Genomic DNA, 14017 nt, shown 5'->3' on the forward strand with positions numbered 1-14017 from the left:
TTGCACGGGTTATATTAGCAACATATTCACGTTAATGCAGATATGAGTGTACCGAAACATACAAACACTCCCAAAGATAAAACCTCTGAGACGTCATGCAGTATTAAAAAAGAAACATGGTCAGTTAAACTAACTTGGCTGACGTGACTTTGTGAATGTGAGTTAAAAGTGAAACTGAACAAAATCAGACGGTCGTGTTGTAATGCACTGTGTGGTACATAAATGTTATGAAAGTCAGTCCGTATGAATATAGATTATGGATTATTTAATTGAGGTTTGAGTTAGTTTCTGTACCTGATCTGAGTTCTCCCTCAAAGTACTATTTAAAATGTATTGAAAGTAAAGAGCTGTACATTAATGTCTCGCACCTTTTAGGAAATGAAAAGAGAGAAAACGATTAAAAAGCATGTTTCTATTCACTCTTTTATGACATTCACAAAAGTCTGAATTCTCAATTTTAGCAGCACAGTGAGCTTACAGAACAGTACTGCACAATGTTCCCAAATACCAACATATACAAATGCTTTATAGCTTCGGAGCACACTTTTAAAGTAAGTACTCAGATCTACTTTAGTCCTCAGACTTAAAGCTCGGTTAAAAGACTTCAGTTTGAACCTGCTGACACAGCTCATCTGTTACCTGCAAGCTTACGTTAAACTATGTAAGTGATCAACATGACAGCATGGTAAGGCTTCCATAAGACTAAAACAATCTGAAAGGCTTCGGTCAGAAGGTAAAGTTCATATGTAATTAGCTTGAAGTGCTATAAAGACATTAAAGGAGACGAGCACAGTCACAGCTGCGGAGAATTCCTTTTCTATTTTGTTCTGAGTTTAAAACCAGAAATTCAGCATCACCACACTGCGTCAGCCCCAGAAACATTTCAAGTGTCATCCTGGTTTCCCAATCCCAGATTATCTTAATCCACCGAGTATTCCTGAATGACTTCGCACCATGCATTGCTTAAAAAACCAAGGGGCCACTGCAGGATTGTGGACTGGGTTTTAGCTGTAAACCCCACGAGAGACAAAGAAGAGTACCTGATGTGGAGACTCTGTAATCTTTAATTCAACAGTTCTGGGTGCTGGAGTGATACGGGGGGCTGTCACTCTGTAGGGTCAGAGTCCTGGCTGTTATACTCAGCCGTCTCCATCTTGAGGATGTAGGGAATGATGCTGTCAATAGAGACGTTACCTATCAAGCCGGTGAAGAAGAGCTCCTCGGTGATGCCGGAGTTCATGAGGCGCAGGGCGGGGAGACGAGTCAGGATACGAGTCAACCTGGGGAGACAAACACAAAACAAGGTTATCTTCATATCTAAAGATGATCCATACTGTGCGTTCACAGTGTCAAAGTCTTCAGGAGCCAAATTTATCAGCCAGACTGATGCCTAAATTAAATTATTTATATTTATTTGTTGTACTTGAGACCATTCATTCTATGGTTTGGATGTTCCACATTTGACCATAAGTGTGTAATGCAGTGTGGGGCTCACACCAGTCTTGTCTTGGTCTTCAGTTGGTCCTGACTAGGGATGTTCCTGGTGACTAATTTCCCTGTCGACTAAGTGAAAGTTTTAATTAAGACTAGTCGACTAGTCTAAAATAAGGTCTTGGCACGGTGTATTCAGGCGCAACATATTCCGTTGACTTCCTGAAGCTTTTACCTTCAACAAAGTTAAGTAGAAGCATATCTTGCGAAGTCATTGTCATGATGAGCTGCGTTATCGTCTCAGACAGGGCAGGATCACAGTGTCTCTGGGTGAATGATGTCATATTGGGCTGTGTGTGGCTAGCACCACTAGCAGCAGCAGCCGTCGTTCCATGCAGGTTAAGATCCAAATGCTTGAGTTGAATGTGGTTGCATATTACTGCAGTTGAGTGATTATATGCCAGTTTATTTTCTGACACAGTCTTAATGCTACCTTGTTTTAATTTTCTAGATCAAAGTATTGCCGAACCGCACTGGTTTTGCAAGAAGACACCTCTCCAATTGGGAATCACTGCTCTGCACCTTAAGCTATCAAAGAATAAAAGATACTTTTCAGGTTGCCCAGTTGGCAGTACTTAATTAATGAAATTAAGTATTATTGTGAAGATTTAACTGCTTCACGGTAAACCTCTTTTCCACATTAAAATAAGTTTACTGCAAGTAATAGGACAGCCTGCTGGAATTCTCCTGTCTCAATCTGTAATTGACTATAGCTTACTCCTATCACTGTGGTGGGGAGGCTGGGCTGGTTGTTTAGGGTGTTTTTGTATTAGGTCTATCCGTGGCCGAGTGTGATTGATCTATTCTGCCCCACTGCTCAGCTCTCACATTAGCAGGGTTGTTCCGTACCTGAGGGGAGTACACTTGCGTCATTGTCTATGTGACATTTTCTATGTTTTTGTGTAGAAAAACACGCAAATCGCAAGCCGGTACAATGCGGTCGACCTTGGCATGATGACTACTATGGTTTCTATTTTCGACATGGTACACAGTGTTCACAATAACTAAATGAAATGGACTTTGGGATCAAGCATTCTTGGATCCGGCCCATGTCTCTGATGTGAAAGCCTCTTTAGGCTGGAGGCATGATTTTGAAATTTTTTACAAGACGCCATTAAAATGACCTTGAAGTACACAATCCAAAGTACACGTTATTACTGCTCAGTCCTCCTAATCTCCTGAATATCACAGGTTAACCTGTTCTGTAAAGGAAATGACATGTTGTTCAAATAAATAATGACTTTAACTCATTAAACCAGAGATGACAGTAGAAGATGTATGAGTATACCTGTAGGCGTCATCTGGGTAGGTTTTCTGCACGTAGTCCTGCAGCTCCATCAGCGCTTTCTCCTGGAACTTCTCAATCTGCCCACTGCTGTCCACACCTGGGTGATCTGACGGTTCAAACATTAAACAGTTTAGGTCATTTGACCAGTTGGAATTCTTCTTATTTGAACGATAAAAGCTCTGATGGCTATTATTAACTCAATTAACAATAGCAGACACTCACCTGGACTGAACAGCACTATAGCTTTCAGGTAGGCATATTCGTAGCTGTCGGTCTCCAGTCTCGTCATGCTGTTACAGAACTCCTGGAACTTCCAAATGTGCTCCATCACCTGCTTCACCCTCTCCCCCGAAAACTTGTCTGAGAGAGAAGGAAATGTTTGATGTATTACCATTAATTTTTTTAAGATTATTGATTCACTTAAAGCCTCATCTGACCAGGACATTCCCTTTGAGAGACAACACAAAACCGTTACAAGTTGCAATTCACCACATTTCTTGACTCCTGTTTATATGAGTGTCTGTGTCCTACTGAGAAATGACGACGAGGTCTGTGGTCCATACCATCCTGGATGCTGCTTTGAAGGTGGTTGATTATAGCAGCGAGGATGGTCGACAAGTTCATCACATGAGCGCACTGAGCGAGACCCAGAGTGAACAACTCGTTCCAGCAGGCGCGCACCAAACTGGTGTTTGCCTCCTGACTGAGAGAGACAGACACATAGAAATAGATCTGTGTGAGCGTGGAGATAAAACAATAATGCACCACATTCCTCAGAAGGGGTGTGACTGTATTGGTCTTCTTATGTCAAATGCATTCTTACCCAAGAGCTGAGAAGGCAGGGATGGAGCGTGCCCAGTGCATGGAGAGAAAGAGAAGTCTGGATGCTGACTCACAGATGTAGTGTACGTTCAGATACTCGGGCATGGGGCTGGGCATGGTCAGCTAGACGAAGAGGAAAAGACAAAGGAGGACACAGGGAAGAAAATCATTTCAATAAATTGGAAAATGACTACCTACAGATGAATGGCAAAGTAAAAGAAACTGTAGATTTATATCTGTAAATTATTACTAATGTGAACCAAGAGTGTCTCTTTTTTGAGCCATAGGTCGTTATCAGCTGACTCCACCCACCTTAAAGCCGACGTGGCTGTCTGTGAGCAGTGGTCCCTCCACCTCAATGATAGGTGTCTCCTGGTCTCGACCAATCAGCTGGATGGTTGTTCCACTCACACACTGCGGCTTTTCTGCCAGACTCTGTCCGACCCCTACTTCAGGTGGGTGGAAAACCTTGGCCAGGGTGTCAAAGGCACTGTGCACAACACACACACCTTTAACTGAACTTTGACAGAATAGACAATAGCAAGTTTTTGACTCCGCTGAGACAAACATGCTCCGTCTTAAGTAATCTGCTTCCAAAGAGGCGAATAACTTGACACATGGTGCAAAGACTGACCAAGAAAAGATCAGACATTGCAGATACCTCTCATAAACAAACTCCCCTCCTCTCTGTGTGCACTGCTGACTGACCGTGTTATCTCGCTGGCAGACTGCTCCTCTTGTTGGCTGTCTGAGGTATCACCATTGTTTAGATTCTCTCTCAGTGAGTCACTCAGGTTGGCCAGTGAAGTCACCACATTGGCTAGTGTCCCCAAGTCCCCCTGCCCAGACTCCATCTGAAGACGAATGAAACAGTGCAGATTATTTTCGAGGAAATAGGTCAGATGAACTAGACACAAAACAGGTTTTCCTAAACTGGAGTGCCGCACAAAAAGTGTCTTAAAACATATTAAAGGGATAAATAGAGATTGAAAAAATTGTTGTTCTAAAAAACACTGTACAGATTAAGCCTGATTTTAGCCTTTAATTGGTTGCACTTGAGTAATTTTACAATCGAGTACAAATTTCTGACCCTTGTGCATTTTGTGGGGGGTCACGACACCTAATTAATTGAATTAATCGCCTGACTGATAAACTAGCTGCCGCTCGGACCATGTGATGGATTTCTGAGAGGTTATCTTGCAGTTAGAGTTTACCACTGTGCAGTTTCCATCACGGCGGCTGTCTAAAGATCCATAATAAACTGTAGTGTGCTTGTTTTAATATTACTGGAGCATCTGCAGTCTCAACTCAGCCTGCTCTGATAAAATTAAACGTCAGTGTGAGCAGCAACGCCACAGCTTGTCAATTGAACCATATAGTGTGAGCATAAAAGTTTTCTGGCCATGCAGACAGGCTAACGTGTAGTGACAGTTATACAAGATGAATAAAGACAGCTTTACAGATTTTCAAGCTCAAACGTCTTCATCTTGTTGACACCATAATACGAACCACTTACAAAAAAAAAAGAGCCTCATATTTCAAGAGCAACAAAACCCTCAAACATCTCTGCCTGACATCACACTCCTATTACAAGGAGCAGAAGGAGAAGCACAGTGCCAGAACAGACAGGCAGATGTTATATTTACAGTGACTGCAGTAGCAGCTGTACCTTTGAGTCAGTGGCCAGCAGCAAAGTTCCATCGCTCTGGATGACCGGCTGCTGGATGTTAACCAGCATGCCCTGGTCCAGCAGGCTGGATCTGCACATGACACAGAGCATCGTCTAAAAACCAGTTCATATGACACCAACATCAACAGCTGAGAGATAAAACAACAGAGCCTGAGGTTTGTCTGCAGGTGTGATTCCCACTGACCTGGAGCCATCGGTCTCTGTATCGGAGATAAAGGTTGGCGTGGCGATGAGCGGACTGTTAAGGTCCTTGCGAATGTAGATCTTTTGTGTGGAGGCAGCACAGTTGGCATGCTTCTCTCTGGGCACTACATCAATGGGCTTCCTCTCACTCTGGACAGCTGAGGATGGACAAGAAGAAAATCTTATGAAAGTTAAGAAAGAGTGTTTAATTTAAGGTGGCCTTTTTTTTTGAGGGAAGTAAATGTTTTTTCTTACTTTTCAAGACTATCCTGATAATACCTGACTTGTTTCTGAGTGTATCTGTCTACATGTTTTCGTGTCGTCTCCTGGATTCACTCACAGTCAGTCTTCATCCCCATGTTAAGGCATTTCCTCAGCCGACAGAACTGGCAGCGATTGCGGTGGTGTTTGTTGATGACGCAGTCCTGTTTACTGCGACAGCTGTAGGTCAGGTTCTTCCTCACACTCCGTTTGAAGAAGCCTTTACATCCCTCACAGCTGACCGCTCCATAGTGGCGCCCTGAACACAGAGAAAACAAGTAAGAGTGTGTGAGTCACTGCATGCGTGGGTGCCCCTTCGATGTGCAGCAAAACATACAGCCAGATTTGGCATCAGGACACACGGGTTAAAACCACAGAAACAGAATGAGAGTAGAATGGACATTGAATTGTTTGCTGTGGTCATATATATATATATATATATATATATATATATATATATATATATATGGTCAAATACAAAACCGTACTAATGAACCTTCATTAATATAGGCCTATATTTTATCTACAAGTGCACGTCACACACTGAGCAAGCCGCCTGTTAATGACGCTGTCGGCTAATGGGCATGTAGCTACTTCTACGTTTCAGGTGATACGTCATGTTTGTAGTCGACCAATGAAGATGAGTTTACATATCACCTTGGGTTCGTCCTTCACCTTCTCAAAATGATCCCACACTTTGGATTTCCTGCCCGACGTGTTATTAACTAGCCTGTGGAATAACCGCAGGTACCAGCCCTGGAAATTAGGGGCTGTACACGTGTTGCGTCTTTAACTGCCTGGACAATACAAGGTCGGACACTGGGTGCTACTCTAATGCCTTTTCTGTACCAGCTTTCGAGAGCACAACGGCAGGGTGCGCCTGATGTAGCTAAGCAACTTTAACAAGCACCGTATAGCCTGTTTGCCTGAAATCCTGAGAGCAGAGCTGATCTTCTTTGAGGCACTGTTTATAAGTGTGCAGGCCTTTCATCTGTGGGACAGATGTAAAGCTCTGGGTAGCCCTGCACTAACATGATCAACTTTTCCATATTTATCAGACTGAATATTTACAGAAGAAGGGAAAGATATCTGTCGGCTGTGACTGGTTTGTAAACTGACTCCTGTCTGACTGCTGAGCGTGGCCACTTCCTGTGTCTGTCCTTTCAGATTAAATTCCCACACATCATATAGGTTTTGATTTATTTTGACAAGGCGCAGCTCCTAATAGAGTTTCACATTTGTTTTTGTTTTTCTGTGACTAAGCGACCAATTAAATCTTGCTGACCGACCTTTCTGGTCGACTAACATTTGATCGCATATTAGGGGGCGGCCCTAGTCAAGACCAACTGAAATTTCCCTTATCTTTTACCAACTGCTGAGCAGAATACTGCAAATCCTCACTACAGTGAGTTCGTGACTTGCCATAAGCCGGTTTCTTCGTATGATGTTAATGTGAAAGTTGGCCTGCTACAACTGCTGCAGTGGCAACAGTGTACATAAGAATGGCTGCTGCTCTGACCATCCTCCTATGTTGATTTCAGTGGGTATGTCCATCCTGCTGTCATTCTATTTCTATGATTAAAACACATACATATCCTCACATCACCAGTAACTTCAACTCTAAGCTTTAGTACCTGATGCCTTGTCCCCACATACCACGCAGTACTCCACCGGCTGCGGTCGACTTAAGTCCCCTGACTGCCCCAACAACCGTTCCATTGACACTGGATCTGTGACGATCTGAAAGGCAAAGTCAAACACAGGCCATTAATCTTGTGTTTCACCTTAACGCAATGTCAAAACTGTGGTTATAACACTGTCCGAAAATTATAACAGACATCAAGATCAAGATGTTCCCAATAGTATAATCACACTTTGTACCACGGGGTGATATTATGGGCGAACTGTACCTGTATCCTTCCTGGCATCAGGCTGTCTGCAGCAGTGAAGATGAGCTGCTTAGTGTTGTGGCTGTCTGGTGAGGCCAAGATAACCTTGCCTGCCCCTGAGCTGTCAGCCGTAGTCAGGATGAACTGCTGTTTGGGAGCACTGGACGGCTTCATCGCTGTCACTATCTGGATCTTCTGACCTGTCTGCTGGTCAGTTACAATCTGAGCGCGTTAGAGATGGATGAGGGAGATGGACAAAGAGAGGGAGGTGGCGGTGAACGCACACCAATGGATTGAAGTCGGGGGGAAAAAAAAGAGAAGAGAGTGACATTGAAGGTGGGAGAACTAAGTCACATGTTGGAACATCACCTTGTTCGTCACTGCTGCTTATGCGCCTCAACAGGGGACAACATCAACATGTAGTGTCACATTCTCTGAAGCTAACTAATGTTGAGAATACAACAGTTACCTGTATTCGCTGTGGTGTTGTGCCAGGCTCAGTGGAGATGACCTGAAAGCGCTGTGGAGACTCACCCATCGCTGAGTCTGAAGGAGAGGTTGGCACCTACAATTTCAAACACATTTCCACAAGCTTAAACACACAGTCTGCAACACATGCATATTTTACCTGAGTGTGTGTAACACATAATCATTCTATTATACAACACTTTTACATGAGTACAAGTCTGAACTATCCAGAGAACCTCCATCTACATGAGGTATGTCTCTATAGCAACAAATAAAGGCAGCATCCACTAACCTCACAGACAAAGAGAGCAGCATCACAGCATTTTCAACTTAAATTAACCTTCATATGGATTATAGGAGCAACTCAGACTGCCAGCAAACAGTGCATTATGAAAGTCTCCCTCTGCACGCTCACCTCTGCCTCGTGCTCAGAGTCCACTTTCTGCTGAGAGAGCAGATTCGGGTTGGTCGTCATGATGATGTAAGGTCATTAGTGAGGTCTGTTTGGAGAGATGCCACAGACAATCAACCAGAAAGGTGCAAACTGTGACAGAAGAGCAGGCCAATGCTGGGACAGTTTTCTAAATATGTCGGTGCTGGTGGATCATAGAGGATGCATGATGACATTGATTGAAATATAAAGCTGTATCTGAGATGAATATCTTGTTGATTTAGAAGGGAAGTTCTGTCTGACTTATGTGACTTGGATGATGTAGCGCAGTCATTTCTCATTTAGGATTAAAGGTTATCTCCATTGTTTTGATGCACTGTTACACACAAGATGTTCATTCATTCATTGTACGTAACCGCTTATCCTGTTCAGGGTTTTGGGGGGCTGGAGCCTATCCCAGCTGACATTTGGCAAGAGGCAGGGTACACCCTGGACAGGTTGCCAGACTATCACAGGGCTGACACATAGAGACAGACAACCATTCACACTCACATTCACACCTACGGACAATTTAGAGTCACCAATTAACCTGCATGTCTTTGGAGTGTGGGAGGAAGCTGGAGTACCTGGAGAAAACTCACGCTGACAAGGGGAGAACATGCAAACTCCACACAGAAGGGTTGCCCCACCCTGGGTTCGAAACAGGGACCCTCTTAAAAAAATGACAAATCCTTTTTCAACATAGAACTGTGAGAGTTTAACAGTACAATTACCGTCTCAGAAAAATCACGGTTTCACAGTATCACAGTACTACAAAATTATTATTATTGCTATTACCTGACAGAATGACCCTTAAGGGAATTAAAACAGAAGGGAATGTTTTATTACTATATTTGAAACCTGAAACTATTTTTAATGGAAGTATGTGGAAAAATACTGTAGATAAGCAAATGTACATGTTACCACAACCGTGAATTTTAATATCACAGTAGCCTTTATCTTGAAACCAGTATACTGTTGCAACCCCACATAAAACATCAAACATAACATTGGACTTGAAATCATTTAATGATGATAAACAAAACACAAAATAAAAGTAACAAAATATCTGTTTACTGCTCCATATCTTGTCTGTTATTAGCATCAGGTGATAGATTTTCTTCCACATCTCACCTACTTTAATATTCTTCCTGTGGGCAAATATTATGCCAGACAAATCCAGCCTCGGCATGACTGCAGTGATGTCACCACAAGCCGAGTCTATGACCTCTGAGCGCGACCTAGACATGAGATTTGAGAGACCGGTGATAACCAGATTACTATACAGTCTGATGGAGCAACACATTGTCCAACGCGGCACTGTAACAAAGGAGAACAACTATGTATTATATCAACATCCCTTTGTCACTTGCTTACACTTTTAAGGTGAGAAATCTTTTGTGTCTATAGTGTCTGACATTTTGTACTTCTGCATATTCACTTACATGGAATGAGCTGACAGAAAAGCTCATACAATATATTTACAGTGCATCAAATTAGTGGAGAAACACTGTAATAAAGTGCTCCCTCTGTCTAAGGAGATCCCTGTCCAATACAGTTTAAATGTAACACACCTAGTGGTACATAGTCAAAACAGGGTTATGGACATCTTTCACACACTTAGTTGGCATTTTAAAGCTATAAAAACAACTGTGAGTGACCACAATGCAGTTGAGCATCTACAATTCCTTGTGCCTAAAAGTTTTCACTCTATCTTTGCTGATTTGGGGTTTTTAATAAAGAAACAATTTGACTGCATAACGTTACATGAAACTGATTGATGTGCCTGCAGTAACTCTCTGACCAAAGGGAGGAGCATGCTGCCTTTGTCTTTACCGATTGGTCCACCAGAGTGCCCATCAATACCCCGTCCCTAAACGCATCATAACACAGAACAAAATGGACAATCTGGCAGCCAGCCAACAACACAGGAGACGAATCCTTATGATAAATATATTACAGCAATTTAATTTTCTTAACAGCAGAGCAGTCGACTGTAGGTGTGCTGGTAGTAAAGGCACAAAATGCAGCTTTGTTGAATAAAGTTGTCATTTCGACACTCTTATGTCCCCGAGATGGCAAAGGTAAAAGGGTCGAGTTCATCTGCAGCAGTTATAGCTCTCCTATGTTAGCTGTCTGAGCTAGCTTGTTACAAGCAAACGCAACAACGGCTGCAGCAACAGCCCACTGCACCCGTCTCTCCCCCTGGATTTGTCAGTCTAGCATGCAGGGACTGGTTTAGGTTAAGTCGACAGCACTGTCACATATTAATAATTAGTTTAAGTGTCTGTTAAGCACATCGGCGTAGCCAGACTCCGCCCCAGCGTTTCACGGTTCCTGCCCGGATCCCGAGCTGCCAGTGTCGGGCAGGAAGGGAGCTCCGCATCGGCTAGCTAACAAGCTAGCTGGCTGATTAGCTGCGCTCTTTTATCATCCAGTATCACACAGAGCTTTCTACGGTTTTCAACCCGGGACCGAGACTTACCTCCGGGAAACGGTGCTCACAGATTTCGGGCTCTCTGCTATTTTATAAAATAAATGTTTTGGTTTTCTTCTGTTAAAGGTCATAGTTCGTGACCCCGCACCGCCAGCGCGTTGATGATGGTTGAGGTTTTTTTTTTCTCCTTCCTCTCTCGCGTCCCCGCGCGCCTCCAACACCCCAACCCCCCCCCCCCCCCCCCCCACCCCACCCATCCTCGGCGCGAGCCAGACAGCACTGACGTCATCATGTCTGACTGTCCAGGGACTTTGTTGTCAAGTTACCTGATATAAAAAATGCACAATAAAAGTAAAGGTGTACTAACGAGCAAGCAAGGAGGCACAACTTTATTTATACAGCACATTTCAGTCCAGCTGGGAACACAATGTGCTGCACAGAGGCAGAGGAAGAAAATAAAGCCAGCAACTGACCATAAATTTAACCAAATTAGTTTATAAAACATGTTTAAAAACAAGCAGAGTTGACCAAAGTGCTGTACAGTAAAATAAGTTAAGTAAAATAATATAGCATGGTAACAGCAAAAGGTAAGAGAAATAACAAACCCCAAAACATGCACAAATAAATGAGTAAAAATAGAAATTAAAGCACAGAATAGTAAGATCTGGAAATTAAATATGAAATATAAACAGAAACCCCTCATAAAACAGGTGGGAATAAAACCTCAGGAAATATAAAGCTGCAAACAAAATCTTAAAACCTATCTTTTTAGCCTTGCATTTTTGTAGCTTTAATTTGCTTAATTGGTATCAAACTTAATTTGTATTTTAATGTTTGTGTGTGTGTATGCGTGAGTGTGTGATTGAATCTTTTTTTACTTTATCTTATCCTGTCTTTTGTGTATTCTCTCATTTTTTAATGTAAAGCACTTTGAATTGCACTTGCTGTATGAACTGTGCTATATAAATAAAATTATCATTATTATTATTATCATTAATATGAAGAATAAACCAATAACAGATACAAAGACGTGACTCACAACTGATAAAAAACGTTAAAATGATTTAAAATAATATTAATTAATTCCACCTTTATTGTCACTCGGAAATACACTGACATAGAGACCTCATTTACAATATAGCTGAGTAAAACAATATAAAATAAACGCACTTAGACACAGAAAAGAAACAAAGAGAAACTTCCATAAAAGTGGCAACAAGAAGTAAAAAGCAATAAAACCACAATTAAAAATGTAAATTAATAAATAAAAGCATTAATGATGAATAAAAACTGTAGACGAAAGGAAATGTAGAACACAAGACTTGTGAAAAAAAAGGATAATATGAAATAAAATAAATAAAAGACGTAAAAATAGTATAAAATAAGACCAACAAAAGATGATAAGATATAATAATATAAACCAATACACCAGTGAAAGTAAATTATCACTGGTCTGCTCTCTACAATGAAATACAATGACATATAGCTTGAAAATTTAATGACAAACGCCATATTAAGTCAAGGACGTGACACATATACTTCGCATAGTTGTGAATTTAGAGGGGAACGCAGGGGACGTGCATTTGTCCCCACCCCAATAAAAATATGAAAGTAGCAGAGGACTTTTATTTTCACAAAATTAAAGAAATTAACACCAGAAATTTGAAATCACAAGAACGCAGAAAATTAAGTGTTTGATTCTCAGAGCTTTCTGGCAAAGGGCCCCAAACCCCCTGTTTCATATGTGTGCCCCCCTGATGTTGAAACAAAACCTACGCCCCTGATACTTTGAATTTATCAAGTGAAAATATCACTCTAAACATTTAAAATAAGTATCTCTGTTGTTGATTTTGGACTGATTTTGAGTCCACAATCACTTGGGACTGTTATAAAACTCTACTATATATTTTCACAAAACAAAATAATCAAATTCCAAGTAATTTCTTCAGTTTTTTCAAATGACTTTAAATTCTTGGTAAGAACCCTGGAAATTTAAATAGATGTTGTCATGTCCTTAAGTTTGACTTTTTAGGTTCTTTTGAATTTTGAAGAATGACAGACCACTTTTTCTGCACATTCATTTTATGTTGTGTATTTCTATAAGTTAATGTAACATTATTACAAGGACAAAACACCAACAGTGTCTGAAGAACTTGATAAAACTTGAAATATATTGATAATTTTCCAATGACTGCTACATGAACATCTACAAAGTTAGCTGCTACTAGTAAGGAACACCATCACTGGGACAAATATGATATTTTTCAGCACATTGCCAATCACTAGAATATTTAAAAAGGAACAAAAATCAGATGTTTATTTCTTCTGTAAAGTACTGTAAAATCACCAATATTTAGTACAATGTAATTAAAGCAATGCAGTTCTCAAGCAACTTTTCTTTACAGTATTAAAACACACACAGAGTAGGCCATACTACAGAGCACAGTCTTTTTATACGTCTTTAACTCTTTCCGGAGGTGGTCTGTAAATGTTACCATGTCACAACAATCTTTATATCTTTAGTTTATATTCTACCTGAGGTCACCAGCTTTAGTTATATGAAGAAAAAAAGCTTATTGGTCTCAAGATTTGGAACACAGCTCTTGAATCACAACAAATAAAGGTATTTGTGTCACTGTTGCCATGGAGTGAACAACTACCCCAAATCTGTTGGTTAGATCTCTGCAACAAAGAACCATTTCTTACTCACTAAAGCAATTTCACTGTATTTACATGAGGACTCAGTTTTGCTGTATTTACATGACCGTGGTCTGACCTCAGTAAAATGACCACCAGGTGTCGCCCTGCACCAGCAGGTATGCTCGGAGTGTCGCAGAACAATACACGCACGGCAGAGATTCAAACCTGCTCAAATAACCGTGCCAAAATAAAAATATGAACATTCAGACGTTTTCTCGGTTGTAAAACACAAATAGGAAGTGTTCCTTCTTTCCACGTGGTTAATATCGTTTACAAGCTGCGACTGCATAATTGGCACAGTTCATTGTCCACGTAGGCCTATCTGTGTTTGGATCTCCATCCTTTCAGCCAGTAGGCC

At 41.3% G+C, this 14017-nt stretch overlaps 1 protein-coding gene across 3 annotated transcripts; it reads right to left on the reverse strand.

The window, feature by feature from the left end:
- Positions 1 to 1046: 1046 nt before the first annotated feature.
- nr2c2 (nuclear receptor subfamily 2, group C, member 2) lies at positions 1047 to 11146 on the reverse strand. 3 transcript variants are annotated; one of them, XM_078169932.1, is made up of 16 exons: positions 11008 to 11123; positions 9661 to 9763; positions 8508 to 8592; positions 8094 to 8189; positions 7646 to 7846; positions 7370 to 7475; positions 5815 to 5994; positions 5476 to 5632; positions 5271 to 5361; positions 4310 to 4455; positions 3914 to 4091; positions 3603 to 3724; positions 3343 to 3482; positions 3002 to 3139; positions 2780 to 2885; positions 1047 to 1280 (listed from the first exon to the last, which is right to left on the reverse strand). In XM_078169932.1, the coding sequence occupies exons 3-16, from the start codon at positions 8565 to 8567 to the stop codon at positions 1106 to 1108; spliced, it is 1896 nt and encodes a 631-aa protein (XP_078026058.1). In that variant the 5' UTR covers positions 8568 to 8592; positions 9661 to 9763; positions 11008 to 11123; the 3' UTR covers positions 1047 to 1105. The 3 variants fall into 3 exon arrangements, 2 of the variants coding, with proteins under 2 accessions (XP_078026058.1, XP_033485573.2); XM_033629682.2 differs by lacking the exon at positions 9661 to 9763 and having other exon boundaries at positions 11008 to 11146; XR_013491933.1 differs by lacking the exons at positions 1047 to 1280; positions 9661 to 9763 and having other exon boundaries at positions 3311 to 3482; positions 11008 to 11146.
- Between the last annotated feature and the right edge of the window lie 2871 nt (positions 11147 to 14017).

The sequence above is a fragment of the Epinephelus lanceolatus genome, chromosome 8 (genome assembly GCF_041903045.1).
Source record: "Epinephelus lanceolatus isolate andai-2023 chromosome 8, ASM4190304v1, whole genome shotgun sequence".
NCBI lineage: Eukaryota > Metazoa > Chordata > Actinopteri > Perciformes > Serranidae > Epinephelus > Epinephelus lanceolatus.

Excerpts from the sequence above, each read along its gene's own strand:
- nr2c2 (XM_033629682.2), bottom strand. The coding sequence starts at position 8,567 with ATGACGACCAACCCGAATCTGCTCTCTCAGCAGAAAGTGGACTCTGAG. Across the intron at positions 5,995-7,369 it reads ATGTGGGGACAAGGCATCAG|GGCGCCACTATGGAGCGGTC; the intron begins GTACTAAAGCTT and ends CTCTGTGTTCAG. Across the intron at positions 4,092-4,309 it reads TCTGCCAGCGAGATAACACG|TGCCTTTGACACCCTGGCCA; the intron begins GTCAGTCAGCAG and ends TGTTGTGCACAG.